Source organism: Hyperoodon ampullatus, assembly GCF_949752795.1.
Source record: "Hyperoodon ampullatus genome assembly, chromosome: 2".
Lineage (NCBI taxonomy): Eukaryota > Metazoa > Chordata > Mammalia > Artiodactyla > Ziphiidae > Hyperoodon > Hyperoodon ampullatus.
Window position 1 is genome coordinate 89,679,762 of NC_136915.1, and position 27,113 is coordinate 89,706,874.

Here is a 27,113-nt window from a genome sequence, read left to right on the forward strand (position 1 = left end):
AAATTTTTAAAGTATATAAAAGTTGAAATAATAGTATACCCATTTGCCCTCTACCTGAATTCAACAATTATTAACATTTTGCCATACTAGCTTTATCAGGACACTTCTAAAAATATGGACATTTTTCTAATTAAATTCAATCCCATTATCACACTTAAGAAAATTTAATTTCATTGTATCATCTACGTTCATATTCAGATATTTCCAGTTGTCTCAAAAAATGACCTTTTACAGTTTTTTTGATCCAGGATTCAGTTGAGGTTCATACTTTCTATTTGATTGTCTCTTTTTGTCTAGAAGATCCTTCCCTGTACCCCAATGGCTTTTTTTCCCCATGCTGTGACTTTTTGAAGAATCTAAGTCACTTGGTATCTATCCATGATCTGTCAATATCCTTGATTTGTTCCCTTTATCCTTTTTTTTTTTTTTTTTTGCGGTACACAAGCGTCTCACTGTTGTGGCCTCTCCCGTTGCGGAGCGCAGGCTCAGTGGCCATGGCTCACGGGCCTAGCCACTCCGCGGCATGTGGGATCTTCCCGGACCAGGGCACGAACCCGTGTCCCCTGCATCGGCAGGTGGACTCAACCACTGCGTCACCAGGGAAACCCTGTTCCCTTTATTCTTTGCATCTCCTTCAAACTAGAAGTCTGTAGGTTTGATTAACTTCAGGTTAAATGTTTTGGGAAAGAATATTTCATAGATTATCTTATAGGTTTTATATTGTATCACATTAGAAGACACATAATTCTAGATTGTCTCATTATTGATGATAATCATTCAGTCAAGGTGGCGACTAACAGATCTTTCCATTGTAAAGGTCATTTTCTCCCCGTAGTAATTAGTATTCTTTAGGGTAGTATTTTGGCACCATGGGAATGTTCTTTTTCCTACCAGCCTTTCATTTAATGGTTTTAGCATCAACTGATGATTCTTAACTGAATCATTTATCACACTGAGGTGCAAAATAGTGATTTAAAATTTTTTAATTCTCTAATTTTCTTCTACATTTATTATATAGTTTCTATTCCTCTATTTTAAAAAGACTATTTTCCCTCCTTTCTTGTTCCTAAAGCCCTCTTTTTTTCCCCCAGATATCACTGTCCTTAATATTCAATGTAAACATTATAGCTAATTACAGTCACAGTTTTGTTGTTTTGTTTTGTTTTTTTGTTTGTTTTTTTAACTGCGCCTCATGGCTTATGAGATCTTAGTTCCCTGACCAGGGATTGAACCCAGGCCCTCGGCAGTGAGAGTGTGGAGTCCTAAACACTGGACATCCAGGGAATTCCCCAGTCACATTTCCTTTTGATGTTCATATTGTAAGCCAGTAGCCAGTGGAGGTCACTAGAAGCTAGCTTCTGTTCTGTTAGACATGACCACATTAGTCTTTGAGGTCCTCCTTGCTTCAGGTACAACAGTATGTTCCAGACTTGCCTCGTACTCATCCTGTTCCAAAGCTGGGGAATATCAGCTATTTCTCCAAGGAGCCCTATCTATTCCTTTTAGGGGGAATGGAATTTGAACTCCATTTGCTTATGGGCCACATATCAGTGGGCAGAGCTAGGAAATAACATTTTTAAGAGTTCATGAATTTAAATCAATGTTTACAATTAAAAATTAGTATTACAAGCTTTTTTCTTACTTTATATTTGCCTCTCTTTTCTCTTACAGTGAAAATATTGGTTCTGAGTAACATTAGCATATTTGCTTAAATGTTTTATTATATAGCTTATGTTTCACTACAATACCAGTATTACTAATGGAAAACATATTGAATAAAATTTAAGATCTCTTTGCAGTTCTCTTTGTCCTTAGAATAGCCCACTAAGAGTACGTGTTCAAAAGTGAATGTAAATTACTATTTTCTCTAAATGGTTATGCTATCACTGTGATATAACTAGTTTAGTTTGTTTTTGTTTATATTCAATTTCATATTTAATTTTAAAATTTTATTGCTTTTGAATATGTGAAGCATTTACATGGTTCACAGTTAAAACTATATAAAAAGTATACTCAGATTAGCCAAGCTGCCATGCCTATGCTTCCACCCCATTCCTAATCACCTCCTATAGATAATTATTTTCATTAGTTGCTAGTTTATCTTTCCTGTGTTTCTTTTTAAAAAATAAAAGTGTGTACATTGCTATATTTATTGTGTTTCACCATGTGGAGTGTGTTCCTTGCTTTAAAATTTTCTTTTTATGTTTAGAAAGGGTTTTCTGTTCTAGTGGTTACCTTTTTACTGATAACATTTTATGTAATGCCATAAAAGACCTCTTTTTGCTTGTTTAAGCTTCTACTATTGTTTGCTGTTTTAAATGTTCTTTGACTCCCATCTAATTGCCTTTGTGACAACCAATGAACTTATTCTACTCCTTCCTCCCATCTTCTCATATTTTTTAGTTGCCTTATTTCTATTCGAAATGTTTTAGAACTTATAACATTTACACACTATTTTTTCACCCTAGTCCCTGCATTTGTTATAAAATTAAATGTATTTTAAGTATATTTAATACTCTTCACCAGTACTTTAGCTGAAGGCTCCCCAATCAACTCTTGGCTGGATGAAGCTCTTCTAGTAGAGTACTCAAGGAGGGCTTGTAAGTACAATATTCCTCAAGTTCTAGCATGTTTAAAATTTCTTCTAGAGCCTAGATACTTTAAGTACAGGCTGATGAACTATAAAGTCTTTGGCTCACACTTTCTTTGAGTTTTTTTGAAAATGTTGCTCCATTGTTGTGTTGCTTGGTGTTATTGTCAAGAAATCTGGCACCATTTGATTTTTTTCCCCCTTTGGAAAAAATACTAACTTTGTTTGTTGTTGCTTTTTTCCTGGGGGCCCAGATAATTTTTTCCATGTCATTTTCTCTCTCATCCTTATTTTCTCTTTTTTTCTTTATAACTGATTTATTCCTCTCCTCCATGTTCCTTATTTTCATGTGTATCTGTTCTCTCTTAGGAACCCTGTAACTTAGTTTTCATTTTTTAGATGATTTTACTATTTCAGTAAATTGCCTGAGTTTGATCAACTCTCATCTTCCTATTGAGTTTTTAACAGTTTGTTACATTCTTTCACATCTGCAATTGCTCATTTAATGATATTTAATTCATATTGGAGTGATGTATATAGTTTTCCTCTGCTTCATATTTTCTAGAGGGTAGTATTTTCTATTAATTTAAAAGTTTTCATTTTCTGTTTTCCTTTTATAGTAGCCTTTTATGGGGTTTTGGTGGCTTTTTCTGTCCCTCGTAAAACATGTAGGATTTTCTTGGATCAGCAAGAACAGATTGTTCTACAGAAGGAAGGGGTGAAAGAATGTAGGTGACTGTTTCATAGTTAAGGAGGCCCTCTTCTGTTTGTATGGTAAACTGCAGTTTCTTTAATAAATGGCACATTTGGGGGATTGGATTCTGCCATACAATCTTGTTTCTTTAGGAATATTTAGCTTCAGCCACTTGCCCTTCTCTCCAAGGGATTTCTCTCCCTTCCAGAGTGCCTCATGAAGTGTTCTCATGAACTTTCCAAATACTGGTTCTTGCCTGTTTTCAAGCCTGATTATTCACCTGCTCATTAATTTTGGGAACTTCCAGGATCCTTCCAAATCACTCCATTTTGCTTATGTTAGCTAATGCTAGTTTCTGTTGACTATTACCAAAGAACCCTAACTGACACATCAACTTCTTAATGTAAAGTTTGTGAATCTTCACAACCCCACATCACACAGAAAGCCACAAGTACATGCACAGTAAGTCTGTTACAAGAGTCATCTCTTGTTTACTATTGCAGCTCTTCTAGCACAATGCCTGGGACATTCTGGACATTCAACATATGCAAAATTTTTCTTATTACCTTTTTTACAACAGCACTTACCACAATTGGTAATTATCTTCATTTTGTGTTTGTTTTATAACTCTGTCCCCCGGTATAATTAAGCTCTATGTAGATAAATATAATGTCATCTATTGATGTATCTCCAGTGTCTAGTAAAACTGTGGCAGACACTTAGAGGTACTCAAATATTTTTTTGAATGACTGAACAATAATCAGTTGTTAAGGATGATAAAGCTGGTGCAGCTAGATGAAGTATGATTTTGAAAAAGGTCAGAGTAGCCACACAATAAATGATCTTACCAACCCTCTCTATCCATCCAAAACAAACTCCCGGGGATTTAACTATGAAATCTATCTCATCTTACTTTCTCTAAAGAGCTTCAAGTCAGTTTCAGTAAAAGAATATTTTTAAACAAATATTGAGTTTACTTATTGAGGAAACATGTAACTTGAATTATCAGGCTAAAATGCCTTTCTTCCTTCCATGGAAATTGATTTGTTTCTATGTCTAGTCAGTTACCGAAATAGAAAGAAAATTCAATCAAATTTATTTTTTAATATTTTAAAATAATTTCAAGCTTACAGAAAAGTTGCAGTAATAGTACCAAAGCTTAGTGGCTTAAAACAAGTACCAAATTACCCCAAAGCTTAGTGGCTTAAAACAAGTACTTTTTATCTTACAGTTTCTGAGAGTCAGGAAACCAGGAGTGGCTTAGCTGGGCAGGCATAGCTCAGGGTTTCCTTAAGTTGCAGTCAGGATGTTGGCATGGGTTGCTGTCAGCCAAAGCCTTGAGCAGGACTGGAGGACTGGCTTCCAAGATGACTCTCACATATCTGTTGGTGGAAGGCCTCAGTATAGGCTGCCTAAGTGTCCTCATGACATGGCGGCTGGTTTCCACTAGACTTGGGTTCTGAGTGAATGAAAAAGAGAAAGCTAGCGAGAAGATGCTGAGCCTTTTATGACCTAGCCTAGGAAGTCAGATAAGTCACTTCTACAATATCCTATTAGATAACAGTCACTAAGCCCAGCCCACACTCCTGAGAAGAGAAATTAGACCCCGCCTCTTCCAGAAGAGAATATCACTGAATTTGTGAAGATATCTTAAAACCACCACACACAAATTCACTATTTTTTTTTATCACCTTGCCATTTTGCTTTATCACTCTCTCAACCCCCTCTCTCACATACATACATGCTATTTCCTAACCATTTAAGAGTAGGTAGGGCTTCCCTGGTGGCGCAGTGGTTGAGAATCTGCCTGCCAATGCAGGGGACACGGGTTCGAGCCCTGGTCTGGGAAGATCCCACATGCTGCGGGGCAACTGGGCCCGTGAGCCACAACTACTGAGCCTGCGCGTCTGGAGCCCGTGCTCCGCAACAAGAGAGGCCGCGATAGTGAGAGGCCCGCGCATCGCGATGAAGAGTGGCCCCCACTTGCCACAACTAGGGAAAGCCCTCGCACAGAAACGAAGACCCAACACAGGATAAATAAATAAATAAATAAATAAATAAATAAAATTAAAAAAAAAAAAAAAAAGAGTAGGTAGCATGCATCACATTCCTTCACTCCTTAAGACTCCGGTGTATATTTCTTAAGGAAAAGGATATTCTCTTTCATAACACAGTAATCACAAATTTAACATCGTGATACTTTTTTTTTTTTTGCGGTGTGTGGGCCTCTCACCGTTGTGGCTTCTCCCGTTGCGGAGCACAGGCTCCGGATGCGCAGGCTCAGCGGCCATGGCTCACGGGCCCAGCTGCTCCACGGCATGTGGGATCTTCCTGGACCGGGGCACGAACCCGTGTCCCCTGCATCAGCAGGCGGACTCTCAACCACTGCGCCACCAGGGAAGTCCAACATCGTGATACTTTAATTTGAAGTCCATACTCCACTTGTGACAACTGTTAATTAACAGCATTAATTAACAACGTTAATTTTTAAACAACACGGTAAAACAGGTAGTGGGCTACAAAGTGTGGCCTAGATTATGTAAATTTTTATTGGCAGGGATTAGAGAAAAGATCCTGCCTGGGGCCAGGGAGCTCCTGGAAACAGGCGGGCTTCAGCTGAGCTCCAGGCTTTCCCCGACCCGCCCCCGGCACCAGAAGGACAAAAGACTAGGAAAACTCAGTTTATCTTTTCTCCTTCAGTCACCCACTATTTCTGTAAAACTATTTCAACAGTTTCCTTCGGTTCCGGTGTTGGTTAGAACACAGTTGGAGACAGCCCTCATAGTTGAGGACACCTGGTTAAAATTCCAGTGCCACCGTTTATCAGCTGTACTTCCACTAGCAGGTAACTTTTAGAAATTTAAATTCTTCCTCTGTTTAGGGGATCTATCACCGTCCCCAGCGCCCAGGGCTGTGGTGAGGGCTGAGCGAGCTGGTGAACGGAGAGCACACGGATCCGTCCACGCGCCACTCCCTCCACCGGCTGCCTCCACCGGCTGCCTCCAACGGCTGCCTCCGCCGCGCGCCGCCCGCTTCCCTCGGGGCTTCCCTCCGCGGGCGCAGACTGCCCAGCGGCTGAGCGGGCGGGGCGCATCTCGTGGGCGGGGCGGGCTGGTCGACCGATCGCACGATGTGACGCGCCGCCGGAGGCAGGCCGGGCCCTCAAGATGGCGGCGGGCGCCCCGAGCGGCTCGGCCCAGCAGTAGTGGCGGGACGGCACTCGCCGCTGGGGCCGGCCGCCCCGGGAGTGGCTGCAGCAACGCCAGGAATCGAGGATGGTAAAATGACCCAGGGGAAGAAGAAGAAACGGGCCGCGAACCGCAGTATCATGCTGGCCAAGAAGATCATCATTAAGGACGGGGGCACGGTGAGCTGGGGTACCGAGCCGGGGAGGGTCTTTCGGGGCCCGGATCTCTTTCTGCCCCCAACGCTGACGCCTGCAGCCGCCCCCGACTGCCCCCGCCCTCCCTCACCTCTCCCACGGTGCCGGTGTCTCGGGCTCCCGGGCCCCCAGTGCCTCTGCTTCAGGGGCTTTCCTCCCTCGCCCCGGCCTGCGGCCTCCGGGGCCCGTCCTCTCGAATGGAGAAGCCGCCCGCCTCTCCCGCACCTGCCACCCTTTCCTTTGGCCGCCCCCGTTGGCCCTGCGGCCTTGAGCCCACGAGCGCCTCAGCCGCGGGGAGGAATCAACGCCGGGCTCCGCTGCCGGCCGGCCCGCCGGGTCGCCGGGGCGGAGCTGGTTCCGCCGTCCCCTTCGCCTCCGCAGCCTCGCCTGCGCCGTCCAGGCCCCGCGAGGTCGTGGGCCGCGCTCTGGAAGCGGCCGGGAGCAATCTCTGCTCTCCCATATGCTGCTAACCGGGTGGCATCTGGCGCGGCGACCCCGCTGGGGCCCCGTAGTGCGCTCGCTCCCTTCTTCCACGGCGTTCTGGGTCAGTGCTCCTGCTCTTGGCTGCTTCCAGTACGGTAAACACTGTCGGAAGGTGGGCTTTGCTCCTCACTTCCCGCAGTCAGGAGCGTGACGGAGGACACCTGGGGCCTAGACTTCAATCTGCTAGTTTTCAAAGAAGAGTCATCACCCTGTGGTTTTAAAATCACCTGGTGTATTTTAAAACAAAAAATACTAGGTAGAGTTGATCATGGCCTGAGGATTGGAAGACCTTTGAAAGGAAGACAGATTGAGGGCGAGAAAAAAATTTTTGCTTTTTAGAAACAGTTGTCATCACAGTCAACTTTATGCGTTGTGCTGTTAACCGGCAGGGGACGTAGGCCTTTTAATTGACAATAACTCGCCTATACTTTTTTTTAGCTGAAAATTCTCCGTTGCTACACTCTCTGGTCTTTGTTGCATTCTTTGATATCACGTTCCAAAATAGAATGCAAAGGTGAAATACATACTTCACTTTTCCGAGAAATGTGCAGAAATGGTTCCTTTTTTCCATATTTGTTTGTGTTTTGTTGGAGCCCTCAGCTACTAGCACAGTGCTAAATATGTAATTAGGTCGCCATTGAGGATTTGCTAAATTCATTTGAAATCAGAGACAACTTTCTTTTGACATTTCAGAATACGGCCCAGTTAGTTATGCTAAAATTTAGAAAGCTTGGGACATATGTAGCAATTTCAGCATATACTTTTAGTTAACTGTCAAATCTATAGATGTCATAGCTTTGACATTTGGTGAAAAAAGAAACTTTGAAATTCAAGTCGTCAGATCTTTTTGTTGTATTTAATTTATTATTATTTAATTAATTAAAACATTGTTTTGATTAAGTCAGTTATGAATTGTCCTGGCTCTTTTGACCAAGTTGGTTAGAACTACTATGTGGGGAGAGAAATAGTTTGAAAGAATACTGGTTGCCTTTGTCAGTCATAGGGATTTGATATTTTAAGTTCATCTACAATCTACAAAATAGAAGCATCAAAGAATTGTATTTTGTAAAAGCAAGTGATATTTAAGATTAGTAATTTTTTAAATGAATTTATTTATTTATTTTTGGCTGCATTGGGTCTTCATTGCAGAGCTCGGGCTTTCTCTAGTTGTGGTTAGCGGGGGCTACTCTTCCGTTGTGGTGCACGGGCTTCTCATTGCGTGGCTTCTCTTGTTGCAGAGCACGGGCTCTGGGCGCGCGGGCTTCAGTAGTTGTGGCATGCGGGCTCAGTAGTTGTGGCTCGCAGGCCCTAGAGCGCAGGCTCAGTAGCTGTGGCGCACGGGCTTAGTTGCTCCGCAGTATGTGGCATCTTCCCGGACCAGGGCTCGAACCCATGTCTCCTGCATTGGCAGGCGGATTCTTAACCACTGTGCCACCAGGGAAGCCCCTAGTTTTTTGTTTTTGTTTTTTTTTTTTATAAAAGATAAGAATGAAGCTGTTTTCAAGAAACACACCTTTTACCTTGTAAAGTTCAGTTTTGTTACCTCTGACTTTTTAAATTTGCTTTATAGCAATTAAATCCTGGGCTATTTGGAAGAAGTTATTTTTTTTTATCTTGATATTTACTGAAGTTGTAGTGAATTCATAGCTTGCTTTTGGACACAAAATACAATTTTTACCCCATCATAAAATAAATGAAAGTTTCTTTTGAGGGATGTGGGCATGGGGGTATTATCATTTATCATCTTTGTACACTTATGCTGAACTTTCCATTCTAACAGCACTGGACACCTCTTTAGAATAGGGACTTTGTTTATGCATCTTTTAATCCTACAGGGCCTACTATGTGAACTTAAAGTGATAAAAACACATTTAAAGTGATTTTTAAAAATGTGTCTAGTAGCACATTCTTAAGATGATTTTTTAGTGTAATTTTATTTATTCCCATATATAATCAGTAGATATTTATATTTCTAGAAGTGCCAGGGTAATTTTTTGCAGTATTTGTATTTTAATCTACTCTAGCTGTAAGTGAAAACATGTGGAGTTATTATAGTCATAAAAATAGTTTAAAAATGACATTTACTTCTCTGCCTCTCTACTTAAAATTGGTCGGACTACTGTTATGAACATCCAGGTGTCTGAGGCTGTATGGTCATACATGACAAGCTCTGAACAGTATTTCACATCCCTGGCCAATGGTACTGACCTGATCCCCTTCCATTTTCTTCCTGGTGTTCAACAATGTTAAGATTATTTTGCTTTCTCCTTCTGCTAATGGCATCTTTGTAAGCTTGATCAGCCAGTTGTAATATTCATAAACAAAATTATTAATGAGCTGTTAATTTGTCAAAAACTTAGCACATACTTATTGTAGTTTTTAACAGTTTTGAAGAAGTGAACCCTTCTAAGCAAACCAGGTTAATCATAAGTAACTAAATGTTTTTTTCTTGAAATTGTATTTCAGTTGGCGCTGAAGCCAGGGTAAGGCTGACTATTAATGTTGTTCATTTGAGTAGTACACAATTAAGATAAATTACATGAAGGTGTGTGATTCTGTATCAGGAGTTCTTAACTTAGGTCTGTTGACCCTGAAGTTGTTTGCAAAATTTTCTTTGACTACACATTTTTCTAGGGAGATTCCACAAAAGGATCCATACTTCCTGAAAGTTTAAGAACAGTTGTTCTATATGAAAACAACATAAGTAACTAAAGAATAGTTTCACAGGTTAAATTCAATAAATATTTACTTAATCATCTACTTATACCATTTTACTGATAAAAGTGGCTGTGACATTATTGGTGATTTTGCTTTTTGAAGCATCCGCACATAGGATTACAGTGTTTAGTTATGTTTTAATGTATGTAACATTTTGCTACATCTCTTATTCATTGCAGACCATTTAGGACAGTTGAATTGAAAGTGCATTCTGACATTTTAGAATACTTTGGGTTTTGTTGTTAAATCATTACCATGTATTAGCAGATAGCTTATAAGTATTCTTGGTAGAGGCTAAGAGCCAAAGAACTATTTACGTGAGTTATTTGTATTGTCAAAGATAGAATTATCCTTATGATTTTTTAAAGTTTTCTTTGTTTCGTATTGTGATCTTTATTGTTTTGTGAATACAGTTGTGAGTCTGCATCTCTGACAAAGTGAAAAATGTCACAAGTGACATTTTCACAAGTGAATTGGTAAAATGACTTTAAAAATTAGATAGAAAGCAAGGCGTATGTGTATTGCTTTATTGGAAGTACCTGAAAAAAAGTAAAATTGACATTTCAGATATGCCCAGAGATGCAGAGCACCAGATACTTATTCCTGATATCTCTGATTTTAATCACAATAAATAGGAGTCAAAAATCATTTCAAAAGTCTGGACCTAAGCTCTGATCATTTGCACTCTTCACCTGCTAGGATGGCTGAAGGAGTTGCAGAATAGCTCTTTGTAGCCCCCAGAGAGCAGCCTCTGGTTCCTAGAGTGCAAGCCATGAAGAGGGCCATGGTGCCTTTCAAAAAGCAGCTGTTCTTTGAAATCAGTAGTGCATGCCTAGAAACATCAGGATGTATATATGTCCTTGGCAAGCTTGTGGCAGGCAGAACCATGAATGCATACTTACCTCCTTACCTCCTTGAGTCAACATTTGCTTTAGGTTAGTGTGTTTGAGGGTAAATTAGTAAACGGTTTTCTCAGATTATATTTCCAGTTTGTCTTACTATAGTTTGAAGACCTGTTTTCCAATATCATCTGTGGAAATTCACTCACAGTTGAAGTGTTGAAGTTAAGTAAAAAGAATAGCTTTTCTCAAGTATCATTCTGATAAGTATATATGATTTAAAATTTTCAGTTATTTAAAAGCTTGTCTTTTGGCATTATTTTGAATTAGAAGTGTCAATTAAAGTAACAGTTGACCATTTCAGCCAGGGCGCATCAAGATCCCTGAAATGGGTTTGTTTCTTTCAGAGCCAGATATAGTAGCTTATTCTTAATAATAGGTCTACTTTCTCAATAGTGTATAAATACGGTTATGAATTCTACCACAGGAAATACTTCTTAGGGAGTCTTTTTAAAACAAGAGGTATATTTTATCATTTAACTCTATGAATTGAGTAATTAGAGATTACCCTAAGACAGGTCTTGAGCTTAGGCTCCATCTTAGACATTGGTGACAGTTTGATTTTTGTGTTGATGGGGGTTTTTTAATTTTATTTTACCTTTTTAGTGAGTTTAGTTTATAGTCATTTGAACTGTGTAACCCATTTGGTGTTCATGGGGGATAAGCACTTAATGTAATGATGACTTGATTTAACAGCCAGCCACATATTTTCCCCTTAAGAATGGAGAGGGATGCAGTAGATTGTCATGTTAGTTATCTTTTCAAAATTTACCTCAAAGCAGTACAGTCTCAAGCTGTAAATCTTCTTTATTTTTTAATTTTTTACTTATTTATTTTTTTGCGGTACGCGGGCCTCTCACTGCTGTGAGAGCACAGGCTCCAGACGCGTAGGCCCAGCGGCCATGGCTCACGGGCCCAGCCGCTCCGTGGCATGTGGGATCTTCCCGGACCGGGGCACGAACCCGCGTCCCCTGCATCGGCAGGCGGACCCTCAACCACTGCGCCACCAGGGAAGCCCCTTCTCTGTTTTTTTAAGAGTAAAACTTGATCTCACTATACTCTTTTTTTGTTTGTTTTGCGGTTACGCGGGCCTCTCACCGCTGTGGCCTCTCCCACCGCGGAGCGCAGGCTCAGCGACCATGGCTCACAGGCCCAGCCGCTCCGCGGCACGCGATATCCTCCCAGATCGGGGCACAAACCCGTGTCCCCTGCATCGGCAGGCGGACTCCCAACCACTGCGCCACCAGGGAAGCCCCTCACTATACTCTTCTTGAATATTTATAGGAAGTGTATTTCATTCTGTTTAGGGGCAATCTAACCAATACCTCTTCACTTCTGTGATATACAAATATTGAATATCTCTTTTAAATTGATCCATAATGTATCCATAAAATAATTCTGAAGTCTCGCTGCAAATTAAGCCAAAGTGACTTAATTAGTATAATGGTGTCTCTACATGTTTATGGTGATTCATACTTTCAGGATATAAAGGATCAGTTTTCTTTTTGTTCACAAATGTAGTAAACCTTGCCTTGCCTGATTAAGGTCATAGAAAATAAGAAAACACCAGCTGACTTTGTGAGAGAGGAAACATGGTACCAAATACTAGCAGTAAAGCCTTATTTCCTTCAGTTATTCCATAATGTGTCAGGATCCCAGGAAAGCAGCTCTGTAGTTATGGTATTCTCTATAGAAATTTTCGTTTTAGTGTTCTTCCATGAAAAGCTCCAGGTCTTAGATGTCTATAATTAAGAATCTTTGTCTTTTTTTGTGCAAGACTTTTACATTAAATTATTTTAGTAAACTTAGTTATATATTGTTCAGAGAAAATTCAGTGTTTCTTTCTGGAGATTTATTTTATCCTCATTCTCGATTGATAACTTGTCAGTATTAAATTCTAAGTTCAAAATTATTCTCCATACCTTATATTTTTCATTGTGTTTTTTATTTCCCCAACTTTTATTTTGAGAATTTTCAAAACTACAGAAAAGTTGCAAGAATAGCATAATGAATATCTATTTGCCCATCCCATAGATTTGTGATTCAGCAATTGTTAACATTTTGCCACATTTGTTTTTCCTTTATATATTTTTTTTCATTTTTTTCTGAACCATTTGAGTTAGTAGTAGACATCATGACACTTTATCCCTAAAACATTCAGGATGCATCACCTAAGAATAAGGATATTCTCCCACATAACCACAATATAATCACTATATTCAGAAAATTTAACACTGATACAATAATATTGTGTAATATATAGGCCAGTCACATTTCCCCAATTTTCCCAATAACGTCCTTTATAGTCTTTTTTTGGATGTAGAATTTAATTATTACATTTAGTTGCCATGTCTCTTCTGTCTAGAATAGCTTTTTGTTTATTTTTGATAATATTGACATTTTTAATAGTCTAAGCCTTTGTTTTGAAGAATGATCCTCAGTTTGGCTTATTCTCATGGTTTCCTCACATGATAACATTCTATTTAATAAATAGGATTATAATGCCCAGTTACTGGTGGAATTACTTCTTTCTCCTGGCCAACAACCCATATAAGTCCCTCTCTTCATTGATAGGAATATAACATAAGTTATTAAAGTCCATATTCCCCACAATAACTGCTGGATTCATAAACTCATATTGATTGGACAATCATAGATGTGGAATTTGAGAGTTAGATGAGGATTTAGGTAAGAAATTAATAGTTTACCCCTAACTGCTAAGAGAGGTAAAGTGACTTACTTAAGTCATTTAACAGCTACTGACTCTCATGATAAGGGTTATCAGTCAGTCCATGAGCATGAAATACCCTTTCTATACTAGGCATTGAGCTATGCATTGAGATACTAAGATGGTTAAGATTGGATCCCTACTCTTAAGTAACAGTCTGTGGTAATATATGCAGTGTAACCACTGCAACCAGTGTAGCTCCGGACTTGGGTGGGCTTTGCAGTTGCCTGGATTGACTGATCCATCTCTTAAGTGCTGTATTGGACTGTAAAATGGAGATAACAGTATCTAACTTGAAAGGTTAGAAGGGGTAGATAAGATTATGAATGTAAATCATTCTAAGTCTTTAGTGATTTTTTTATTATTTTAATCTCATGTATGTGTACAGTAAACCCATGTGATAGATGATACAGTAGCAGACAGAGTATAGAGGAGGGAGTTAATAGGGGAAGTTGCAAATTTAATTAATGAATATATTGCCCTTTTAACAATATTTAAATACAGTAACCATATACTGAATGCCTAAAGTGATAGGTAGAGGAGACTTACAGAGTAATTCATTTCAGTTCTGCAAACACTTATTAATTATTAAACACTTTTGTGCTATGCATGTACCACATGCTCCAGATTGTAGAAGAATAAAGCATAAGGCCTGCCTCAGAGAGCATGAGCTTGAAAAACGTAAGTTTAAGTTAAATAAAATGAAATAGGTACTTTACAAAACAAAATATAACTTTGTAAAAGTTATCTAGTGTTACAGGGTAGAAGAATAAATAAGTAGATTTTTAAAAGGCTTAGCCAAAAGCCTAGATGATGAAACCAAATATGTTACCAATGGAAAGTATGCTTTGGGAAATGGAATTAGATTGGAGGGTGGAGGTGGGGTTAAAGGAGATTGTCCCCAACTTCTGAGGTTGAAGTTAGAGGTGACTGCCATGGAATCATCTCTCATGCCTCCATAAGAGGGAAATTACTCAGTTGAATGTACTTTTGGCATAGTAATTATTACGCTTTTAGGCGGAATATCTTGGCATTTCGGGTTGGGTACGTGTTAGTTTATGTTCAAATTTGTCTCCTTCAGAATTTTCCACTTTGTACCTCTTAATTCTTTTGAGAATCTTCAAATGTCATATGTTGATATGATCTCATTATGCTGAACTTTCTACTCTTGATGCTGTAAACCACGCACTGGTCAAATATTTGCCCCCTACCTGTCTGTTAACCCTCTTCCCTTAGTCTTTCTGCCCAGGCCATGACCCTTGTATTCTTCCCAAATTGTCCTGGAATTTTGATTATGGATCGGTATTCCATTAAAACTTACATCAAAAGTCCTGCCTAGAAGTTTCTGTAATTCCAGATTAGTAAAATATTTTAAAAATTTGTCAGTTTTATTAAGATCTTGTATTACTTTTGAATTCATTTAAAACAGGATAGATGACTATGGATATAATACAACTCTCAAAATTACCAGTACCTTAGGGCAAGCAACTATCTCTCCCCCTGCCCTGCCTTAACACACACACACACACACACACACACACACACACTTTTCCACACACACACACACACACACACACACACACTTTTTCCCCCCAACTCTGGGAAATATGAGAGAATGGCTTAGGAGGGACAAGCGTATGCAACTACCTATCTTTTACATAGTTTTTCTCTTAGATAAGTAAAACATTTTCCTCTTATTTATTTTTTTTAAAAATATTTTATTTTTTATTTTTATTTATTTTTTTAATAGATCTTTATTGGAGTATAATTGCTTCACAATACTGTGTTAGTTTCTGTTGCACAACAAAGCGAATCAGCCATATGCATACACATGTCCCCATATCCCCTTCCTCTTGAGCCTTCCTCCCATCCTCCGTATCCCACCCCGTAGGTCGTCGCAGAGCACAGAGCCCACTCCCTGTGCTATGCTGCTGCTTCCCACCAGCCAACTATTTTACATTCAGTACTGTATATATGTTGATGGTACTCTCACTTCGCACCAGCTTTGCCCTCCCACCCCATTTCCTCAAGTCCATTTTCTGTGTCTACCTCTTTATTCCTGCCCTGCAACTAGGTTCATCAGTACCTTTTTTTTTTTAAAAAAAGATTCCATATATATGCGTTAGCATACGGTATTTGTTTTTCTCTTTCTAACTTATTTTATTCTGTATGACAGACTCTAGGTCCATCCACCTCACTACAAATAACTCAATTTAATTTCATTTTATGGCTGAGAAATATTCCGTTGTATATATGTGCCACATCTTCTTTATCCATTCATCTATCAGTGGACATTTAGGTTGATTCCATGTCCTGGCTATTGTGAATAGAACTGCAATGAACATTATGGTACATGTCTCTTTTTGAATTATGGTTTTCTCAGGGTACATGCTCAGTAGTGGGATTGTTGAGTCATATGATAGTTCTATTTTTAGCTTTTTAAGGAACCTCCATAACTATTTTCCATAGTGGTTGTATCAATTTACATTCCCACCAACAGTGCAGGAAGGTTCCCTTTTCACCACACCCTTTCCAGCATTTATTGTTTCTAGATTTTTTGATAATGGCCATTCTGGCCGACGTGAGGTGATTATTTTATTTTATTTTAATTTATTTTATTATTTTTGGCTGTGTTGGGTCTCCGTTGTGCGCGCGGGCTTCCTCTAGTTGCAGTGAGCGGGAGCTACTCTTCATTGCAGTGCACGGGCTTCTCACTCTGGTGGCTTCTCCTGTTATGGAGCACGGGCTCCAGGTGCGCGGGCGTCCGTAGTTGTGGCTCACAGGCTCTAGAGCGCAGGCTCAGTAGCTGTGGCTCACGGGCTCCAGAGTGCAGGCTCAGCAGCCGTGGCGCACGGGCTTAGTTTCTCCATGGCCTGTGGGATTTTCCTGGCCCAGGGCTCGAACCCGTGTCCTCTGCATTGGCAGGCGGATTCCCAACCACTGCGCCACCAGGGAAGCCCCTCTTATTTAAAGTATAGTCATGACTATTAGAAAAGATTTAGAAAATTCAGAAGAGCATAATAAACAATTTTATGTCACTTAAAATCACTACCTAATATAACCGTTGTTAACATTGAGGTGAGTTTTTATTTTGTTCTTCATAGTTGAAATTACACATACAATTTTATATCCTCCTTTGATTTTTTAAAATTTAACATTGCCATAAACATTTTTACTTGTTATTAAAGATGATCAATAAACAGTTTTTGGCTGCATATTATTCTGTCTAATTTATATACCATGATTTGATTATAGGATATGTAACTAAAGGTTGAACATTTAGATTTCCATATTTACTACTATAAATGATGCTGCTGTGAACATCTTTGTGGTGGAGCTTTTACTGAATGTTTGGTTATTTCCATGATAGAATGTTATGAGCTATTTTTAAAATTATTTGTTTATATTTTTTATATTTTTAAGCATCGTAGTGCTTTTGTATTGGTTTTCATGAATGCTTTGCCTAGTTAAGATATTAATCTTTTGCTATTTCTTGCATAGTTTACTCATTTTGTTTTCTTTAAATTCAGCTAATGCTGTACATGTTTTTCTCAAACTAGTATGCCTAAAACTAATCTTTTATTCTTTCCCTTTTCTTCACTGTCCAGCTGACCAAGGCAGAAACTGAAATCTTTTCATCTTTGATCTTCTCTACCCTCCTCTGCTACATCTAGTCATCCACTGACTGAGTCCTTATTCAACCTCTTAAATATTTTTTGTATCCATTCACTTTGCTCCATCCCTACTCCCTCTATGTTATTAATACCTTTGCAAAGCTTTCCCAACACTGTCCTTGAATGATTAAGTGTTCTTCACTTAAGCAGCCACTTCCAGGCTTTTGGCTCTATGTGTATATTTATACACATTGTTATGTAATTATCATCTTACTTTTTATCAGTATTTCTCAGACAGTTTTCCAAGGAACTCAAGTGTTGGTGAGATACTGTCTCTTATATGACAGAGGATTTCATGGTCAAGTTTGGAAAATAATATCTTCTTGGAGATTCGTAATATAAATAATATAATATAAATTAGCATGTTAAAGGCCCTGAGAAGTTCTACTTGGCATTTTAATAGATGCTGAGAGTATGTGATGGTGAACAAAACTAGTTTGGAGCTTAACGAAATCCTGTGGACATTTGTTTTTACCTTATCTATTTGGTACTGGGCATTACCCCTTCCTTCCTAAAACTGCTCCTTTGTCATCTGTGACACGGTATCCTCTTGATTCTCCTGATGTTTCTCTGATTGTTCCTTTATCTTCATGGGTTCCTTTTCTTCTGCCCACTGCAGTTGACCCATGAACAACATGGGTTTGAACTGCCGGGGTCCACTTATACATGGATTTTTTCAATAAATACATACTACAGTACTACATGATCTGCAGTTGGTTGAATCCACAGATGCAGAACCTGGATACGGAGGGCTGACTGTAAAGTTATACATGGATTTTTGACTGTGTGGGACTCGGTGCCCCTTAACCCCTTCATTGTTCAAGGGTCAACTATACTTAAATTTTGGTGTTTCTTGGGGCTCTGTCTTAGCCCACTGCTCTTTTCACACTTCATCTCACCTACTCTGGTGGTTTCAGATATCACATTTGCTGCTGACTAATTGTTTTAATCAGCCCTCAGAGGACAATAGAAATGTTTTAAGTACAAGGGTTATCTTGTGGATAGAATCTGAAGTAAATCTGAGCCTCATGGGGAAAAAAGAGCTAGGAAGCTACCAGCTTCCACTAGTAGACAACCAAGCTAAAAACTTGGAAGTCTTCTTCTTGATTCTCCCTCCCACATTTATCAAATTCTTTCAGTTTCAAATCCTAAATTCTTATTTCCGTTCCCTCCCCTCCAGCATCCATGCCACTCCCCTATGTCATGCCCTCATCACCTCTTGTTTGAACTGATTCTAATAGCCTGCTTCTGCATGCAGTTTGCTCCTGTTACATCCTTTAGGAAATCACCATGATGTATTGAAAAATGCAGGTCTCATCACACCATTCTCTTGCTTAAAACTCGTCAATGGTTTCCTATATCTCTAGAGTGAAGATGAAAAACTCCTTACCAAAGCTTAGAGGCTACTTCTTCTGCCTTCCTTTCAGCCTTAAACTGTCATGGCCATTGTCTACTTCATCTGGTTTGTTTTCTCTGATGTGATTGTCCACACTACTTCATTTTCTTGCAGTAACCTTTCCTTGTTTCCTAACTTGTATATATCTCTTTTACTGCATTTACATATAAGCAGATGATTATAGTGAGGCCTCTTCCTCTCTACACTGTGAGCTCCTTGAGATCAGGGAGTGTGTCTTACTGGTTTTTGTAATCCCAGCACCTCTGGTACTCTGAATGTTTGTTGAATGAATGAGGTCTTGTACAAACTCATTCCCAGCCATGGTCCTTCAGCTCTTATGTCTCCCAACCCCTACCCCACCTCTGTTGTCTCTGATTCCTCAACTGCAAGTTCTCCTACCAAGGGGGTTTTCAGGTACCTGTATTCTGCAGGTTGGGAGAGACATCTATTTTTATAAAATGATGTAGCATCATTTTTAGTGTATAGAGAAATCCAAATACTATTAATATTTTGCACATAAGACTACTGAATATATTTTTAAAACTTAAGTATGACATTGTTATATGTATTCATTAAACTTGTCTTTCTGTTATATAAACTTGTTAATGGAGACTGAGTTAATGTTATAGGTCATTTGCTTTTCTATCAATTTAATATTGCCCTTAGAAATATAAAATCCAGCAACTGAAGTAATTCTTAAGATATCTCTAGCAGCAGTATAAAGTTAATTTTTAATGTCTTTCTTGTGTATATCAAGTCCCAGATCTCTCATATACTACTCGGGACTTTTCTGCTTTTGAACCATGTTGGTGTCTGTTACCATTCTTGCCACATGATTCATTTATGTTTTGAGATCAGTGCAGTAGCCTCTTAACTTTCCTTAGTTTTGCCCCCTTTTAATCTATCTGTTACATCTTTGCCGGAATGATCTTTTTTAAAACTTTCATCTGATCACACGAGTCCTTTAGTGGCTCCCCATTGCCTTCAGAATTGAACATAGACTCCTTAGCATGGAAGTTAGCCCTGTGTGCCTCTAGCTCATCTCTCAGTACTCTCAGTGTGCAGCCTGTGCTCTAGTTGTACTGAACTGTATGAGTCCTGTAATGCCTCCTGCTCTTAAGCCTTGCCACCTTTGTGCAGGCTGCTTCCTTGACTTCTGCTGTCCTCCTTCCCACTCCTGCTCCTGGCCTACTTCCTTTACATCCTTTCAGCCTTCCTCCTGGAATTCTGATACTCCCCTCCCCACTCTGGATTCTGTGTTCCCATTGCACACTGTGCTTATATAATGTATGTATTTGTTTCCTTGTCTGCCCCCATCACCTTGAGGACAGGGACAGTGAGTGTCCAGATATTTGGCATAGTGCCCAATACATGAATGTTCTCTGTAAATATTTATCGACTGTTGTCATTGTTAGTAATTCTGGAATGCACCGTTAATGTTTTAAAACTCTGTTTTTGTAGCCTCAAGGAATAGGTTCTCCTAGTGTTTATCATGCGGTTATCGTCATCTTTTTGGAGTTTTTTGCTTGGGGATTATTGACAGCACCCACCTTGGTGGTAAGTAATCTTTTAACTTATTTATCACTGACTTTAAAATTTATTTTTCTTCGGTTTCAGGAGGGAAATCAGTTTTGGGAGGGAAAAAAGACCCTTTTTCCTTTTCAAGGTTAATTCTCCCACCAATATCGTCAGCCCTTTAGTACTGTATTTTACTGGTTTAGTTGTCTTTTCTAACCTTTACTTCTCCCTTACTTTTTAGCAGGGCTTGGGCGGGTCTGATTCTTCTGGTGAACACTGGACAAGTTTAAACAGGGCTCAGCCCCCCCTCTGGGGAAGGTGGAAAGGATTCTTATACTGACAAGCTTAGGAAGAATGGTGTCTGTGCCCTGAATCACTCAACATTATTATTTTGAGATTCATTCCTGCAGTTGCATTTTCCAAATACAAGTTTCTTTTAGTTTAGGCAGAGGATTTAGAGGTAACCATCTAGAGAGGTCATTCTTTTCATAGCTCTAAGCTGATTTTACTCAAATATTCCCAGGTTTAGAACCTCACAAAAAGACCTCCCTGCCAGACCAAACATCTTAGGTGATAGCTAGTTTTCTCCTGTCTCCTGGTTTAGATGAGGGGAATTGAATGAAGGAAGGAGTAATGGTAGACCTCTATGATATCTTGAAAGGTGTATTCAGGATAAATGTACAGCTTTCTAAATCCCAGAAGAACAGATTTTTAAAGAGATATACTTCCTTGTATTTTCATGAGCTTGTTTGTTGATATACAAAAAAGACTTTTATAAAAAGTTTGTTCATAAATAAATTGAATGATCATATATAGATGGATTGAACTAGTCTAATAATCATTATGACATTTGTAACCACATTATACTGTAATAACCTGATGTCAAGGGCTACTGTGGTGTTGTAATAACTATGTGTTCTCACACCTTTGTATTAGCTTTCTAATATTAGAGTGTGGTTGTTTATAATCTACCAATTTAACATATAAATCTGTCTGGTGGATCATTAGTCCTATGGTTTAAAGTGCTTGAGCTTTGTAATAGCAGTTTGTATATATTTATATAATGATGAGTCCAGGCATAGTACTAAGCACTGTAAATACGTTACTTTAAATCCTCAAAACCACTTTATCAATGAGGAATTAGCCTCATAATGATGCCGAAAGCTCTGCCTCTCTGTACACTGGTGCCGAATCAAATCTTGGAGACAGAGTTTTGGGTGAAGTAGAAGAGAATAGCTTTATGGCTTTGCCAGGCAAAGAGGAACACAGTGGGCTCCTGCCCTCTGTGAAACTATGAATATGTGTCCCAACCTGGGAGGATTTGATGAGTTTTATGGCAATAGTTCAAGGGTGGAGTTGCTGATAAGATTAGGGAGGGTATGTGTAGGGCTTGCACTCCTTAAATCTCATCTCAGGTATTCTTGATGAGCTTCTCTGGTTCCTTTAGTCTGGCCTCAGTTGGTCTTCTCTGGTATGGAGAATGCTGACATCTTCCACTTGTTGGTTTTAATTCTATAAAAGGGCTTAAAGATATTGTTATGTGTGTCCCTTGAGGTGGAACCAGGATCCTGCCCTAAGGCTGCACTGTTGTTTCTTGACTGTTCCTGCCTTGACTCTGCATCCCTTCCCTTCCTGGATTAGCAACTGTTCACATCTGCCCTTTGGAACTCAGGGAAGGTCATGGAGGCTGAACAGAAAGGCTCCCTGTGCCCAGCAGCCCCTACAGTGTCCTCCTCAGTTTCAGTAATACAGATGAGGAAATTAAGGTTTAGAAGAGTTAAGCAACTTGTTACTGTGATAGTAAACTGCAGCTTTGGTTTTAAACCTAGGCTTGTTTTGTTCCTAGTGCTCAGTCTTGGAGAATACTGGTAGCAAGTGGTTCATACCCATGTTTTAGGTAGTTGAGGTTATCTGTAGCCCAACTACTAGCTAAGTAGAGAGATTAAAATATTGGGTAAACTGTGAGCAAGCCATCAAAAACAAAGCTTTTTGTGATGATTCCATAATTTGTCATCATGATTTGAAGTGCGTGTAGCTGGTTTTTAAATTCGTTTCTCGTTTATATTTTTTAGATATCTCAACTTTTTGTCTAACTTTGGTATCATTTTTCTAATTGGACAAAAAGAGATTGTCTTCTTTAAGAACAAGGAAGAAGGGCCTCCCTGGTGGCGCAGTGGTTGAGAGTCCGCCTGCCGATGCAGGGGATACGGGTTCGTGCCCCGGTCTGGGAGGATCCCATATGCCGCGGAGCGGCTGGGCCCGTGAGCCATGGCTGCTGAGCCTGCGCATCCGGAGCCTGTGCTCCGCAACGGGAGAGGCCACAACAGTGAGAGGCCCGCATACCACAAAAAAAAAAAAAAAAAAAAAGAACAAGGAAGAAATCCAGTTATTTAGATAAAACTGCTTGCTTAGTTCATTTTTCATAGCTATGGGAAAACTGTGTGCTCAATACGTTCTTAACTATTTTTTTTTTTTTTTTTTTTTTTTTTGGTGGTACGCGGGCCTCTCACCGTTGTGGCCTCTCCCGTTGCGGAGCACAGGCTCCGGACGTGCAGGCTCAGCGGCCATGGCTCACGGGCCCAGCCGCTCCGCGGCATGTGGGATCTTCCCGGACCGGGGCACAAACCCATGTCCCCTGCATCGGCAGGCGGACTCTCAACCACTGCGCCACCAGGGAAGCCCTTAACTATTTTTTATTAATTAAAAAATGGATAGTACCTTTGATTTTTATTTTTCTCTCTTTTTTCTTTTACTTTTTAGAATACTGAATTGAATTATGGTCAGGAAAATGAAAAGTGCTAATTTGGGACTTAATGAATTATTTTTCTTTTGCCAGCATAAATACATATCTTAGAATAATTGCTATAACATTGTTGCCAATTATTTTATTTATGGAAAGACTTCTTTCACCCCATTGTTGTTGTAACAGTTACTCTTAATTCCCATGTTTGTTTTTAATACTTGAATTTTTTTAAATGGTGAAGTGATGAGGTGTTACATGGGGCAGTTGTCCGTAATATTATCATAGTCATAATTCTTTACCTTTTTCAATTTTTCACTTCATTATATTTTTTTAAATCAAGCTTTCTCTCATGAAAAATAAGTTCAAATATAAATGAATGTTAAGCTCAGAGTTTTATTTTTCTGATTCTTTTCTCATCTTTAATGTATACACATTAAAAAAAATAATTGCAGTGTTTGTGCTCTACATTTTTTTGCTTGATGGGGAAAACCTTGAGTTTTAGGTAAAACAAGGATTGAATTGTAGAGATTAGATGTATCTAAGTGTTGAGATTTGTTATACTCTAGGTACTTCCTGGTGTTTTGGCCTTTGGGCATTGGAACAGCAAGAATCTTTGAAACATCACTGAAAAAAAATTGTGCATGGGAAATCTATATATATATACAGTCCTCTCTCTATATGTTATATATGTTACTTTTTTAGTAATTAGAAACACAGTGTGTACCTGTTGTAGACCATTAAGCAATGTGAAATGTGTAAGAACAGGAAAGTTCTCCTGCAGTCCTACTCATCCCTTCAGGCAACCATCAGTTTAGGAGATTTTGGCTTCAGGGTAGGCTTTACCAGCCCCATTAGGACAGATTGGCCAACTGGAGATGAAGGTTTCAGCTGTTAGAATGTGGTATCTATTAATTCAGTGATTTTTTTAAACCAGAGGTGAATATTCGTGATACCTGTTTTTGTTTTTGTTTTTTCCCCCAAATACCTAGGCCTTACAACCTGTCTGGCTGAAATCAGAGTTTTAAAGGGGGAGGCTCAGGCATGTGTATTTTTTAGAAGTGATTCTCATATATCTAGTATATATCACTAATTAAGAACCAATATACTAATTGAGTCTCATTTTGAGACTTTCTGCTTGCAATTTTTTATTGTTGTTGATTTTATTAGCAGCCTTTTTCTCTTTGTTTTGGACTCCTGTACTCCCCTGTGTTGGGGTGTGGGGAAAAGTGAGTTTCGGGGTAGAAGGCACCAAGTTGTAGCACTTTACTCTCTCTTCCAAAAGTCTGTTAACCTTTAAACATTTTATTTCTGTCTTATGTGTTTTGAAACTGATTATAAATGGTGCCTGCTAGAGAGTCACAGCTCTTAACATTCATTTAAAAAGGGAAAGTGAGGATGAAGATATAATTGAGTTTATTTGCATTTTATGTATCTCTCCCTTCCCATACATAGCTCTCAAAAATTATAAAGTTTAAGTCTTTCAGTTTTCAAAGATACTCTTTGAATTAATTCATTTAACGGATAACCAAATTTAAAACATATTAATTATAATAAATGTTTGGTTTTGGATTTATAATAGCTTTCATTTTAAAAAGTAATGTGAAGTTAAAAGATATTTTTAAAAAATTTCATGTGTTTGCAATTATCTTTGAGTTTTAAGCCCATGGAGCTTCCAGAACACTGTTCTAGAATACAGTCAAAGAACAAAGGCTGCGTTCTATGTGGAGGACGTGCCCAGGGGAGGATGGTGAAATCTCCAACAAGGGGATTTATGTTAATTACACAGAAGAATTTTATATTGACATTTTTAAGGACAGTAATCTAACACTTTGAGAAGTTATGACTATATGGTTGGTTCATAGTGGGTGTTCAGTCAGTGATTATTGATTGACTAAATAATATACATTTACATAAAGAGAATTAATGACAGTAGGTCTAAGGATCTATAATGCTAAGAAGTGGCTTCACTTTTTGACAGACCTATGGTTCTAGAAATACTAGGCCAATATCTGATGGTTCAAGTTGCTAGGTGCACAATCCATGTTATGGAGCAAGACCCTGCGCTCCAGTCCTCCAGCATCTCTTCTGTATCAATGGCTTAGCATTCTTTGCTCAGAGATAGTCCTGAAGCATTTAATATTTTAAGGACTATTTACTCTCAAAATTTTTTAAGTTCTTAAAATTTTTAAGTTCCATAAAATTTATTGGAAAATGATACATTTTTTTCCTATTGAGCTCCAGTGCTTAAGGGTCCCCCAGGATCAAAAATCTTTACAACCAACATTTTTATTACTTCTTATATTAATATTTGTCTCTGTGTTAAAATTTTTGTTAAAAAAAAAAACGTGAGGGTTTGTTTATCTTTAGCAATACTCCTTTGGAGGGGTTATAAAAGTTTTTATTTTGTAACATTTGGTTAAATTAATTTGCATAATTGTCATGAAAGCAGAATTTATAATCTGTTAATTATGAACATTTAGTGAACAGTTAATAATATGAAGGCACTCTATTGATGAGGCACTAATAGAAATAAAAATATATTAAATGCAAAGTGTAGTAGATATAGTGCCTGTCTGCCCTTAAGAAGTTTGAAATATAATTGAAAAGAAATATTTAGCAAATACCTGAAAAGATGAAAAATACAAGACCTAAGTAACAGAGTACTGTAATATAAAAAATATTAGAAAGCTATATGTGATGACCAAGGGAGTGCTGTAATCACCTATTATATGGCCCTAAAGGAGAAATTGATTGCTTTGGACAGGAAAGTTTGGTAGCAAAGGAGCAATACGGAAGATTTTGGGGTCGACTAGATAGGGAAGATAAGGGGAACAAACATTTATGGTAGATAGGATATCATGTGTAAAAGTATGAATATTGGAAAGCATAGGAATATTTCTAAAGTAGTGAAAAGACCAGATTGATTGGAATGGAAGATGGCTTGGCAAAGTGAATTGTTAGAAATAAGATTTAGCGTATTACAAAACTTCTTGTAAGCATTCGTTATGTCCTTGTTTCTTTTTAACACCAAATGCATTCTTTGTCCCTAGAAAGAAATGGCCCTTAGTAATAACTGGAACAAAAGCAGATTTGAGTTGTTATGAAAGGTTTGGGGATACCAGTTTAAGGAGTTTAAATCTTTTTCTCTAGTACAAGAACTAGCAAACTATGGCCAGAGCAAATACTGCTAGTACCCTGTTTTTTGTAAATAAAGTCTTATTGGAACGCAGCCATGCCTATTCATTTACATATAGTCTATGACTGCTTTTATTGAGTTGAGCACTTGTGACAGAGACTGTATGGCCTGCAAAGCTAGAAAAAACTGAAAATATGTACTGTCTGGTTCTTTACAGAAAAAGTTTGCACCCACCTTCTTTGAATCCGTGGGTCTTCACTATAAATAATAAATAATAGGGTTTTTCAACTATCGAGATTTGGGGCCAGATGATTATTGCGGGGGAGGGCTGACCTGTGTATCGTAGGATGTTCACCAGCCTTCCTGACCTCTACCTCATAGATGCCAGTAACGTCTTTTCTTTCCCCTGACCCCTGCCCTCCCTCATCCCTCATGTGATAAAAATGTCTCCAGACATTGTCAGATGTCCTCTGGGGGTCAAAATCACCCTCCGTTGAGAATCACAAAATATGTGAATATCATAAATATGTGATTTTTCCCATATTAGTGATTTTCTTTGAATACTGAACATTTCTAATTTTATTTTTACATAAAAGCTAATTTTTGTTAAATTTCTAGTTATTGGCAGAAGAGTAACTGAAGAAAAGCGAGCCTTCTAATCCTTCTAAAGGTTTTACTTGCAGGATGTTAGAAACCAGCACAGTTTTTCTTCCTAAAGAGAAGATTTTCCAACCTGTCTCATTCCCCACGTTGCCATTCTCTGTTGTTTTTATTGAGAGACAGTATGGTATAATGGTATAATATAAGTCAAGCAAGAACTCAGTTGCCACATCTGTAAAGTGGTAATATCTAATTCATAATATTGTTAGGATTAAGTAAAAGTATTAAAGCCTCTGATACATAGGCTGTGAAAATGGTGGTTGCTGCTTTTTATTTTTTTAGTTACCTTTCCCCCAGTTACTTTCTCAACCAGTGAGTTCCCCATGGTTCACTTGTTACCCAGTGAACAAACTGATGCCATGTGGTTTGAGACCAGGCCTTGGAAAGGATAAAGAAGCTTGTTATACATTTTCATGGGTTGGGATTTTTTTTTGTTTCTTTCTTACCTTATGGAATCTCTAGGTCCACTTTTTGGCAATTAAAATTTCCCTA

General features: G+C 38.7%; 1 protein-coding gene across 11 annotated transcripts in view; it reads left to right on the forward strand.

Moving 5' to 3' along the window:
• Window positions 1-27,113, forward strand: part of MFSD14A (major facilitator superfamily domain containing 14A) — a gene marked incomplete at its 5' end in the record, with an annotated part of 45,105 nt that overhangs the window by 551 nt on the left and 17,441 nt on the right. For 5 of the 11 annotated variants that reach the window (XM_079696320.1, XM_079696323.1, XM_079696325.1 and 2 more), the window contains 2 exons: window positions 6,504-6,651; window positions 20,026-20,121. In XM_079696320.1, the coding sequence (XP_079552446.1) occupies window positions 6,568-6,651; window positions 20,026-20,121 (180 nt within the window). Of the gene's footprint in view, window positions 1-6,503; window positions 6,652-20,025; window positions 20,122-27,113 lie in introns of those variants that run through there. The other 6 variants (XM_079696321.1, XM_079696324.1, XM_079696319.1 and 3 more) reach the window with 3 other exon arrangements.